The sequence below is a fragment of the Scyliorhinus torazame genome, chromosome 15 (genome assembly GCF_047496885.1).
Source record: "Scyliorhinus torazame isolate Kashiwa2021f chromosome 15, sScyTor2.1, whole genome shotgun sequence".
NCBI classification, from domain to species: Eukaryota; Metazoa; Chordata; class Chondrichthyes; order Carcharhiniformes; family Scyliorhinidae; genus Scyliorhinus; species Scyliorhinus torazame.
The window spans coordinates 94,655,631-94,668,136 of NC_092721.1; the positions used below are offsets into that span (position 1 = coordinate 94,655,631).

A 12,506-nucleotide genomic window follows, 5' to 3' on the forward strand; every position below is an offset into this window, starting at 1 on the left:
TCAGCGAGATCGGTAGATCCGGGTGCCGGTTAGATCAAGCGTAGACATGGTTAAGTGAGCTGTTAAGTTCACTTAACTATGCAATCCCAGATCGCGACGTCTCACGAGATCTCGTTCGATCTCGGAGGGAGGGAGGCTAACGACCATCGGGACTCCCAGATGAGGCCTCTTGCAAGATCTATCGGCTACGTCCCATTGTGATTCCGACGGGACTCGACCGCTAAATCGCGGCCATTATCTTTTGTGGTCACAAGGATACTGTGGTGCTCAGGCCAGGATCCTGTCCATGGTTTCGATAGAAGGATTGTGGAAAATTAAGATGAAATGAAAGAAGCTGCTGGAATCATCATGAGAGCATGACAGCTGCTTCAAAAATGTGTTTTTGGCATCTTTAGATCGGATATAACATTTACATTATCCTCCTGCACTTGAACAAATGAGTGGAAATTTCTGATCTGTTCTGAAACTCTAAACATCTTCTATAATGCAAGCAGGAATTAAATTCATGGTCCTGGAACTAAAAAATAGAACAAAGAATATGAACCAAAATGCAATATTGTTGAACGTTGAGAAATGTGAAAAATGGTTTTATTTCTGCTAATGTTTCTAAATGTAAACAGTTGTATTCACAAGCTCCACAGTCAAATAATGCAAATGACTATTAGGAAGGAGCTGGATGCTTAACAATTCAGTTCCTGATGTTTGCACAGGGATACTATCAAATCCAAAACACAATTCTCACTAGATTCAATTCAGCATCTTTCTCTCCCCATTCTAATGAGCGATAAGCCATATTTCTACACATGTTTTTCCTCCTGATCTACTGATTTGAGCTTGTTCATTTACATAAAAATTATTCCCTTCAACGAATTGAAGCTAATGGTAGATTAATTCCTGGAAACTATTATTCAGTGGAAGCCGAAGATTTGTGCGGCAGAAGTGGGAGATTATCATGGAGGCTAGGGGTGTGAAGAACAAATTAGTGTAATGAAAGAATTTGATTGGATATTGGAGTGAGTCCCTAGCAGGAAGGGCTCATCATGAGACGCTGCATGCAAGGAATGGCAGGCATGACATCAACATATTGCTGGCCGGCCACCCAAGTTTCACAGGAATCTAAAATAAATGCCTGGAAGCACTTGATAATCTGTGGTTGGGTGGAGGTTGAGGGTGGGGGGAGGCAGCAGAAAAGCAGTTGCTTGCGTATGAGTGAAATGTTCCGAACGATTAATATAACATGGAAAGAAATAAAGATCAAAGAGCCAAACTCCAATGCAAAAAGGTGTAATTTTTCACTGTCATAAGAAAGTACCATGCTTACATAATGCGATGGAAATGCCATTCAGCAGGGTGAAAACCGCATGTCAAGACTCCATATCAAATTTGTCAGCTGTTTAGTGTGCTAAATGCACTCCTCCATATTAAGGAGCCGACAAAGCTAAAAGCTTTGTATGTATTTGTCTGCAAAATTATAGTTCTGTGTAGATTTCTCAAATGAAATATTTATTTCTATGCTAAAATCATGTTTAAGCATTCACCAGATGTCGATGGGCGCGATTCAGCAAGCCAAGCTGAAACAAGAGAGAGAAAGGATTTCACTATCGAATGAAAAAAGTAAGTGTGGAGTTGCAAGTCACACAGAAACTGGGATGAGATGGAAGTTTTATTTCCCAGATCTGGGGCGTCATTCTCCGACCCCCCGCTGGGTTGGAGAATGGCCGTTGGCCGCCGTGAATCCCGCCCCCGCCGAAGTCTCCGGTACCGGAGATTGGGCGGGGGCAGGAATCGGGCCGCGCCGGTTGGCGGGACCCCCTGTTCAATTCTCCGGCCCGGATGGGCCGAAGTCCCGCCCAGAAACTGCCTGTCCCGCCGGCGTAAATTAAACCTGGTATTTACCGGCGGGACCAGGCGGCGTGGGCGGGCTCCGGGGTCCTGGGGGGGGGGCGTGGGGCGATCTGACCCCGGGGGGTGCCCCCACGGTGGCCTGGCCCGCGATCGGGGCCCACCGATCCGCGGGCGGGCCTGTGCCGTGGGGGCACTCTTTCCCTTCCGCCTCCGCTACAGCCTCCACCATGGCGGAGGCGGAAGAGACTCTCCCCACTGCGCATGCGCGGGAAACTTTCAGCGGCCGCTGACGCTCCCGCGCATGCGCCGGGAAACTGTCAGCGGCCGCTGACGCTCCCGCGCATGCGCCGCATTTCCGCGCCAGCTGGCGGGGCAACAAACGCCATTTCCGCCAGCTGGCGGTGCGGAAATCCCTCCGGCGTTGGCCTAGCCCCTCAATGCTGGGGCTAGGCCGCCAAAGATGCGGAGCATTCCACACCTTTGGGCCGGCGCGATGCCCGTCTGATTGGCGCCGGCTTTGGCGCCAGTCGGCGGACATCGCGCTGTTGGGGGAGAATTTCGCCCCATGTATTTCATTTGCAGTTGGGAGGGTGTGAATGATTAAACATCAAATTCACGTTAGTTAGCATTTAGCAGAATCAGTGTGGTCTACAAAAATGTCTGTCCAACTTCAGTTTAAGATCATTGACAAATAGTTCTTTTCAAAAATGATTCAGCTTATAAGCTTCACTGTGGATCTAAGCAAAATTTTAACAAGGCTAACAGAAAGGTTTATTTGCAAAAAAAATGGTTAAAATTAACTGGGCTGCACTCTGCCAAAAAGCATATTTGATAGGAAATTGATAAAAACTATGCATTAGAATTTGATTTTTATGTTTTTTTGATAAATTTAGAGTATCCAATTCTTTTTTTTCTAATTAAGGGACAATTTAGCATGGCCAATTCACCTACCATGCACATCTTTGGGTTGTGAGGCTGAGACCCACGCAGAATGGAGTGAATGTGCGAACTCCACACGGACAATTACCCGGGGCCGGGATCGATCCCGGGTCCTTGGCGACGTGAGTGCTAACCACTGCGCCATCATGTCGCCCAGCATTAGAATTTTATTAAGATATTTGCCAAACCACAATGACAATAAGTGGGTTTTCACCTTACAGTTTAGTTACAAATTAGCTGACAGCTCCAACCCATCAAGGCACAGCGCTGCAGTGGTTGGAAGAGGGACTACAACATTTTTCCTGAGCCAAGGAAACACAATTTTGGTAAGAGCAGGGTGGGGGTTGTCCTGGGGAATCGGGATGGGAAGTGGGGGGGGGGGGGGTGGTCTCTGTCAGGGGGTAAGCCAGGTGGGGAAGAAAGGCCGGAGCTCCCCCCATCGAAAAGGGCCTTCTGACTGAGGCCCACCTCCCTTCCCACCCAAGATCAAGGGTGAGAACTTTTCATTTTCCCACCCTCAGTTATCAGGCATCCGCCAGCCTACAAATTAAGGTTGGGTGGGAAAAAGTCTACTGGATGTGCATGGATGGGCTTCCCTGCCGAGGCCCTGTCCACCCCACCATAAAATCATGTCTGGGTTTGGCTGGACGTGGTCCTGGAGGGAATTCTGAACGTGATATTTTACCCTCCTCCCCTACCTTAGAACCCTGGAAAAAGATGATGGAAAGAAGAGGAAGCAGAGGAATAAGAGGAAAGGGAGGAGTGGAAGAGAAAAGCAAGGAAATGGAGGAAGGTAACAAAGGTGGAGAGGAGAAATGGAATAGAAGAGGAAGAGGCAAGAAGGAAAGAGAGAAGGAAAGGGAGAGATAGAAGTCAGAATATTGAGAGTTCAAGTCCTGCTCCAGGATCTGATTATAGGGTTTTCGGCTGACACTGCAGTGCAGTACTGAAGGAGTACTGCACTGTGAGTTGGTGCTGTTTCAGATAAAGCACTACACTGAAGTCCAAGCTACTCTTTAAGGTGGATGTAAAAGTTCCCACTGCGCTATTTCAAAGGACAGCAGATGAGTTATCCCGAGTGACTTTGCCAATATTTTTCGCTCACTCAAAATAATATATTTATCACTTACTATAAAAGATTAAATGGTCAGTATCGCAATGCTGCTTGTCGGAGTTTGCTAAGCATAAATTGACTCTTGCATTTCCTACATTTCAAGTGTGATTACACTTCAGCAGTACTTCACTGGCTGGCATTAAGACATTCTGAGGTCATGAATGCAGCGTATAAATTCAAGTCTGTCTTTCATTTCAGGGGAGAGAAGGTAGTTCGAAGGAAGAAGAGGTAGGGGATGAGGATCATTCTAATTCTCTGGTCCAGTTTCATATTCCCTGTAACTAACCCTCTCGCCCCTAATTCTCCTTCCTTCTGTTTGTTTCTCTTCACAGTGTGGGGGGAAGGGTGCTAGTTTTCTTTTGACCAGTTTCCCTGAGTGCTTGAGAATCTACTCAAGGGCTGAGGTGTTGGTCAGGTGCTTTTGGGATTTATCCTGAATGGTTGTTTGGGCCATGAGCAAGGGGAAAGAATTTCAGGATTTTTCTCTGACTCTAAATCTGCAATTTACTCAGACAACGGTGCAAATTTGGCACTCACTCCCTCATGGAGTATCTGAGATGAATATCATTGGTGCATTGGGGGAATAGATAAATGCATGAAGGAGGAAAGAATAAAAACATGTGAGATGAACTAGAGTGGCATGAGGCTGGTGTAGGGGTTAAATATCAGGTTAGGTCTGTTGGGGTGAATGGCCTTGCTCTGTGCTGTAAACAATCTGTATAATAATTGTTTAATTCGATGGATTACAGAAAACGTTGACTGACAAAGCTTAATGACTCAGGTGGTGACAGACAGTGGGGTGCTAGGCCACAAAATGGAAACATGAGGAGGCCCTTACCTTGAAGCATGGAAACAAGGGGTTCAATGTTTAAACTGGCTACTTACAATTATTTAGCTGCACTGGACTATTTCATTCCTTGGGGATAGTCTTTCAGTTTGCAGTTGAAAAGGATAAGAGGTGATGAAGTAGCCCATAAATTGGGTATCAAGTCACCAAGCAGCCTGGTCGCATAATTACAGTTCAATAAAATTTATATAAATCAAATCCATATTCACATAGACCAAACCCATATACAATGTTCACACAGGAAATTATAATGGGGAAAAGATTGACACAAAATGTGTAACAAAACATGCCAACGTGGAGTTAACGGGAGTGGACAAAATGCACGATGGTGAAACCTCTAATAGGTGACAGACGTTAGATTGATCATGTTGCATCAATAATCTAAATTCTCTTCCATCCACTGAAATTAGGCTTAGTAATACCCTGAGTGTGCGTGGTGTTGCGGGTTCCATTTGGGGACCAAAATTACATCCGCTGCATGCGCACACTTCTGCCGAGAAGAACCACTTATTGGTGAAGTTGCCACAGCACGAACAGCTTTAAAAAAAATTTCACAGGACGTTGGTATCAATGACAAGGCCAGCATTTGTTGTCCATCTTTTATTGCCTTAAAGAATGTAGTGGTGTACCGCCTTCTTGAGCTGCTGAAATTCATGTGATTCACAGTGCTGTTAAGAAAGGAGTTCCAGGATTTTGATGGATAATGAAGAAATGGTGATCTCGTTCCAAGTCAGAATGGAGGGACACTTGCTGCGTGGTGGTGTTCCTTGGTGTCTGCTGCCCTTGTCCTTCTCGATGGTGGAGGTCAGAGTTTGGAAGTTTCTGTTGAAACAGACTTGGCAGGTTGCTGCATCTTGTATGTGGTACACACTGCAGCCACTATGCATCAGTGATGGAGAGAGTGAACGTATAAGCTGGTGCATGGTGTGCTGATCAAGCAGGCTACAGTGTCTTAGATAGTGTTGAGCTCCTCGAGTGTTGTTGAGGCCACACCAACTAGGCAAGCTAACCTAAAGCATGCAAAGAACAAAGAATAATACAGCACAGGTACAGGCCCTTCGGCCCTCCAAGCCTGTACCGGTCATACCAACCTTTGCCAAAACCCTCAGCAATTCCTTGTGCCGTATCGCTCTATACCCACCCTATCCATGTATTTGTCAAGATGCCTTTTGAACGCCGTTAATGGATCTGCTTCCTCAACCTCCCCTGTCAACGCGTTCCAGGCACTCACCTCCCTCTGTGTAAAAAACCTGCCTCGCACATCTCCTCACAACTTTGCCCCAAGGACCTTAAACCTATGCCCCCTGGTGACTGACCCCTCCATCCTGGAAAAGGGTGCCTGCCCAACCACTCTATCCATACCCCTCATAATATTGTAGACCTCTATCAGGTCACCACTCAACCTCCGTCATTCTAATGAAAACAGTCTGAGTCTATTTAGCCTCTCCACATAGCTAACACCCAGGCAACATCCTGGTAAACCTCCTCTGCACCCTCTCCACATCCTTCTGGAAGTGTGGCGACCAGAATTGTGCGCAATATTCCAAGTGCGGCCTTACCAAGGTCCTATACAACTGTAGCATGGCTTGCCAGTTTTTATGCTTGATGCCCCGTCCAATGAAGGCAAGCATTCCATATGCTTTCTTGACTAACTTGCCCACCCGTGTTGCCACCTACAAAGATCTGTGGACCTCTCTGCCTTTCTATATTCCTGAGAGTTTTGCCTTCTATGTTAGACCTACCAACATGCATTACCTTACATATGTCCGAATAAACTCCATTTGCCATTTCTCTGCCCAAGTTTGCAACCTATCTATGTCCTGCTGTATCTTTTGACAATCCTCAATACTATCTGCCACTCCACCAACCTTGGTGTCATCCGCGAACTTACTAATCAGACCGGCTACATTTTTATGCCCACTTTGTATCTACCCACCTCTGTTTCCACTTCAGGTTTGCTTCAGGGGATTAAGGCTCTGCCTCCAGCCAATCCCCACCACCCCACAATGAAGTTAATGTGGGTGGGCACATGCTGAGCGAGAGGTGTGATTGCAGCTTTGGGAAATCGCACCCTGTCTCCAGATGAACATCCAGCCTTATTAAATCCCTGAAAGGTTTCTCTGCAGATCACCCAGCAAGAAAAAAATGTGAATCTTGCTCAGCTAAGAGTTCCTGAGGCAAGCAGATTGACACATCTGCTTCCATCAAATTCTGATCGGATATAATGTCATTGGCCAGCTTACGGGTGTCTTCTCTTACTAGTTAATACTAAATTATATTGCTCCAAGGTGTCTCTTCTATTAAGCTCGTTAGCATTTTTAATGTCAAAATGCTTTGATAACATCGGAAGCCATACTTTCGATATTCAAATAAATTTATAGGGAGTGAACGATATTTACTTCAGATTATTTATTCTGACAACAGCCACATTTCTGCACTCTATTATTATTATCATCATCACGTACACATTCTGTACCAAGCAATCATGTGGAATTCAAAACAGTGCAATTTTAGATAAAATGACTGAATTAACAATAACTCCAAAATCATACTTTATCAAACTGCACAATGCATTCAAAGATTTAAACATTACAGTAGAATTATGATCCTAAAATTAGACAAATGCCACTTAGCATCCATTCTTCAGGTTCTCCATATGAAGTTAAACACCGACTGATAGCGATTTTTTGCCTTCAAAATAAAGAAAACTCTGGTTGGATTAAGGGAAATCACATTACGAACCATGTAAAGTGTGGGTTTGCAAAATCTTAATTGGAGCATACTTATTAATGTCATTCTTGGAAGAGCCAGGTGGATTCTTTAATCTAACTTTTATAAATCCTGAGTCATTGGGCGCGATTCTCCGAAATGGAGACAAAGTGTTCACACCATCGTGAACGCGTCGCGTTTCACGACGGTGCAAAACGGGCGTGGGGACTACCGTTTCTGGCCCCCACAGTGGGCTAGCAAGGCGTTGGAGCAGCTCACGCCGCTCCAGCCTTACTTCCTGGCGCGCACTGGGGGCGGTGCCAACCTGCGCAAACACAGTGGTGACACGCCAACCCGTGCATGCGCGGTGGCCTTACTGAACGCTCCGGCCCCGACGCAACATGGCGTGGGGGTTCTGGGGCCGGACACGCAACAAAGTAGGCCTGGGGGGGGGGGGAAGAGGTCGGCCCGCCGATCGGTGGGCCCCGATCACAGGCCAGACCCCATCGTAGGCCCCCCTCGGGGATGGAGGCCCCCCCCCCACACAGGCTCCCCCCCAACCCTTCGCGCAGAGTTCCCGCCAGCAGCAACTAGGTGTGGACGGCGCCGGCGGGAATCTGCTTTTTCCGCGCAGCCGCTCGGCCCATTCAGGCCGGAGAATCGACGGCCCCGCCGAGTACAGCAGCCCGCGAACGGCGCTGCGCCAAACGCGCTGGTGCAAATGGCGCCGATTCTCCACACCTCGGAGAATCGCGCGCCAGTGTTGGAGCGGCTTGGCGCGGTTGCGGCGATTCTCCCAGCCCGGCGCGGGCTGGGAGAATCGCGCCCATTATTTAGCACTTCATTACACCTTCTGATGAAATGTTTGGATGTGTACTGAAGGCAGACCAAAAAGCATCTAATTTTTTTTAACATTAGGATAAATTACAGCAGAGGGATGAAAGATTATAAGGCTCTAATTGACAATGATGACACTGAATATTTGGGCTGCACACTGAGCAGCATTTTTTCATTTTCAAGTACTTGATGTCCCATTGCTTTACAGAGCTGAATAGAGATGATTTGTGGCTTTAATAAAAATGAAATGCTTTTCTGGGGTACATGTACTTAACAGATACAGGAGATGATCGATCCTACTGACAACTCTATTACTGGAAGCCGTGACCCTCAGAAACATCTGGTATGCTCACTAATGCTTTGTATGTGGAAGCAACTGCAATGGCTCCAGAAACAAGAAACTGTTTATTAGGGGGATGAGATCAGCACGCATTGCAGTAGATGCAGCTGACAATATCACTTTGGCTGCTGCTTTCCTAGATCTATGGCGCCAGGGAGCCGACTCCTTAAAGTTCATAACCTGATTCAGTCTGAGTACCCATTGAACCAATTCCTGAGCTACACTGTCTGCATTGCAATTTGCTCTTAAGTGTCAGCAAAAACAAGGTCCAGACCATCAGCATACTCAGATACGTGGAGTTCATATTTATATTGATGCCAGTGTCAGCTTTGCACACCCTCAGACCCACTAAGTGATAGATTTTCAGCATCAGAGCTCATTTCCTCCATTAAATTTTACACAAGCACCACTGCAAGATTGACACTTCTGTGTACATAACATGTCACCACAGTACAACTGATATAATATCTGTTACAGTGGCAGCTCGAGTCATGACATATTCATGCACAATGACAATCCAGTTGTGAATACGCTTACACACTTTTTGTATGTCACAAGGTGGTATTAGATTTTACTTCTTCAGCTGGATTCTTAAAGAAAGAAATTACATACTGAAATGCAAAGGCAACAATCATTCCAGAAAATAGTGCATCATATTTACTGATTGCGTGAGCCATAAATGTACTGGCATTAATACATTTTATTTACCTTCAGAATGACACAATATTCTCCTTCAGCATACATTATTATTCCATTACTCTGCAGTGTTCTCAAATGCAGCCCCAATTTCAGTTCATCTCTTCTGCTGCTTTCTGCCACCCGATACTTAATGTAACTGTTTCCAGCAAAACTAAGGGATGCGTGACCTGAATAGATTAAGGAAATCCATTGGGAAACATTAAAAATGCATTCACATAAAATTTGTGAATATGTTATTCGGAACATATCATAATCAATTTTATTACAAAATGTGATGAGGGGATTCGATCCTCTGCTCCCCCAGCCGCGTGTTTCTCAGCAGAGTGACATTCGCTATCAGTCAGATTCTTTATTCCTGCCGCTTGTCAATGGGATTTCTCATTGAAGCCACCCTACGCCGCTGGGAAACCAGTGGGCGGGGGGTGAGCTGCCGGCGGGAACAGAGAATCCCAACGACCGGAGAATTCCGGTCCAGGCCTCTTTGTATGTTTAACAAAATATAGCACTCTTTATCAATATTATTCTTTCTTGTTCATTTTAATGCACTTTGTAATTAAATTAGTAACAACCTAGAACAATTAGGTGTATTTACCTAAGAATGCTACGAAGATGAATGTATAATATACAAATAGAAGAGAAACTTTTAAGGAACAACCTAAAGAATATGGGGAGTGGGATTTTCTGGCACTTTCTGTCAGTGGGATCTTCCAGCCCTGTCAAAGGCAACCCTCCGTGCCAGTTTCCTGGTAGTGGGGACGGGTGAGCCACGCAAAATGCCGCAGACAATAACAGGACCAGATCATCTCGTCGACGGCCAATGGCAAGCTGCCTCTACCGTCGGGGCGAATCCCACCAAGAATCTCTACTATTCACCTGGATAGCAAAATTATACAAAGATCAACACGATCAAAGCCACATCATGAGACAAAGAAAGTTTGCTTTCAAACATTTTTCCTAAGGTTTACTTATTTTTGACATGGATACCAGCTTGTCCATGTTATTCTTATCATAAAGTCCTGAGATGTAATGAACTGAAAATATATCCTAAAGAACAATTAAAGCTTTATTAAAGAGCACCAAGGAGATAGGGCATGGGGAGGTGAGAAGGTGTGGTGGATAAGAGCTGGAAGGCTGTTTTTTATTTTGTCAACTTTCTTAAAATCTTGGACACAACACTGGTGCACAGAGGCAGGCCTTCTGCCCCGCCTGGCCCCACTCCCAGCACCTTCTGCATGCGTTCTGGGGGAAATGGGCCAGACTCTCGGAGAAGCCAGCCACCCTGGAATGAAAATCCCAGCTTCTGGGGCACCTTGTCCCAGGTCGGATTTGCGGAGCTTGGAATTGTCCTGACTCTGCGAGCAAAATTCAAGGCCAGAAGTGGGATTTATTACACTTCATACATTGAATGGCATATGCAATTCTATATATTGTGTACTGAATTCAAGAATGATTAACATCTCAAAGTAATTCTGATTTTGTAGAAATAGGAACATATTTATAACAGTTTAGGTAAATGTGGTAATTCCATTGTTTAAATAAATGCGAATATATTGACGATATAAAAAGAAAAATAATGAATGAGCTTGCAGTTATATAGCATCTATTACACCCCAGGACATCCCAAAATACTTCAAATCCAATAAATTATTTTGAAGCACATTACTGTTGTAGGCAAAAATGGCATCCAATTACCATTGGAATCCTGTATTATTGTAATTGAAATTAGAGAACAAATTTTGGCTCATAACTTATAACATAGAACATACAGTGCAGAAGGAGGCCATTCGGCCCATCGAGTCTGCATCGACCCACTTAAGCCCTCACTTCCACCCTATCCCTGTAACCCAATAACCCCTCCTAACCTCTTTTGCATACTAAGGGCAATTTATCATGTCCAATCCACCTAACCTGCACGTATTTGGACTGTCGGACGAAACCGGAGCACCTGGAGGAAACCCACGCAGACACAAGGAGAACATGCAGACTCCGCACAGACAGTGACCCAGCAGGGAATTGAACCTGGGACCCTGGCGTTGTGAAGCCACAGTGCTAATCACTTGTGCTACCGTGCTGCCCCTAATTCTTTTTTTCACTCGTTCAAGGGACTGGATGTTGCAGGCTGTGCCAGCATTTATTGCCCATCCCTAATTGAGGGGCAGTTACGAGTCAACAACATTGCTGTGGGTCTGGAGTCACATATAGGCCAGACCAGGTAAGGATGGCAGATTTCCTTCCCTACAGGACATTAGTGAACCAGATGGGTTTTTACGACAATCGACAATGCTTTCATTGTCATCACTAGATTTTAATTCCAGATTTCTTTTATTGAATTTAAATTCCACCATCTGCAGGGCAGGATTTGAACCTGGGACCCCAGAATACTCTGGATTTCTGGATTATTACTCCAGTGTCAATACCACTATGCCACCGCCTCCCAATAATCCCCATGGCTTTATGACATGCAAGACAATTTCAAGAAAGCAGAATTAAATCGACATGAGAAAAGCTTGATGTGATTGTTTATAAGGACCAGATTATTTTCCATGTAAATAAAAAAGGACTATTCTGCCAAACAGAAGTTAACATGTCCTTTCTCCTTAAGGCCAGATAGTGTTATTGAATTAAATAGATCATCCGAAAACACATAATAAGATCAATGGATCAACTGGAGAGGCACATCCTGAAGCACAGCATTTCATAATTTATCTGAAAATCAGTGTTTTTAAAAACCTTTGTGGCATACACTTGGAGCCTCAGACACTGGAAATGAGAGTCTTCTGCTCACCAGTGTCACAAATAATTGGCTGGCAAACACACTTTTCGTACAGTGTGTTCCTCTTCCTTCTAAGCACCAGTCCTGCTTCCTTGAAAAGTCTGCACCCATTTTTTAAAAATTGTGCTTCTCACCTCTCCCCATCTCAGGGCAGTGTGTATAACTGCTACAACCATCCAATTAGTCATACCACATCAGTCAGGGTGAATGGTCAAAAGGCCACATTGAGTAACAGAAGCCGTAGGCAACAGCTGCTCACCATCCGGCTGTTGACAGTAAGCAACTAAAATTATGGTAGCAACAAATCCAGTAGGAACCACTATCGTTCTGTGTGTATATACAATTATGAAAAGTCAACAGAAAGGAGTTCAAAGTTTAAGTGAACTCAACAACCAATTATTTC

General features: G+C 45.1%; 1 protein-coding gene across 8 annotated transcripts in view; it reads right to left on the reverse strand.

Annotated features, from left to right (window-relative positions):
• LOC140391693 (protocadherin Fat 3-like) overlaps positions 1-12,506 on the reverse strand; it is a 1,133,162-nt gene that overhangs the window by 68,121 nt on the left and 1,052,535 nt on the right. For all 8 annotated transcript variants that reach the window (XM_072476450.1, XM_072476451.1, XM_072476455.1 and 5 more), the window contains one exon: positions 9,340-9,497. In XM_072476450.1, coding sequence (XP_072332551.1) covers positions 9,340-9,497 — 158 coding nt within the window. The remainder of the gene's footprint in view (positions 1-9,339; positions 9,498-12,506) is intronic.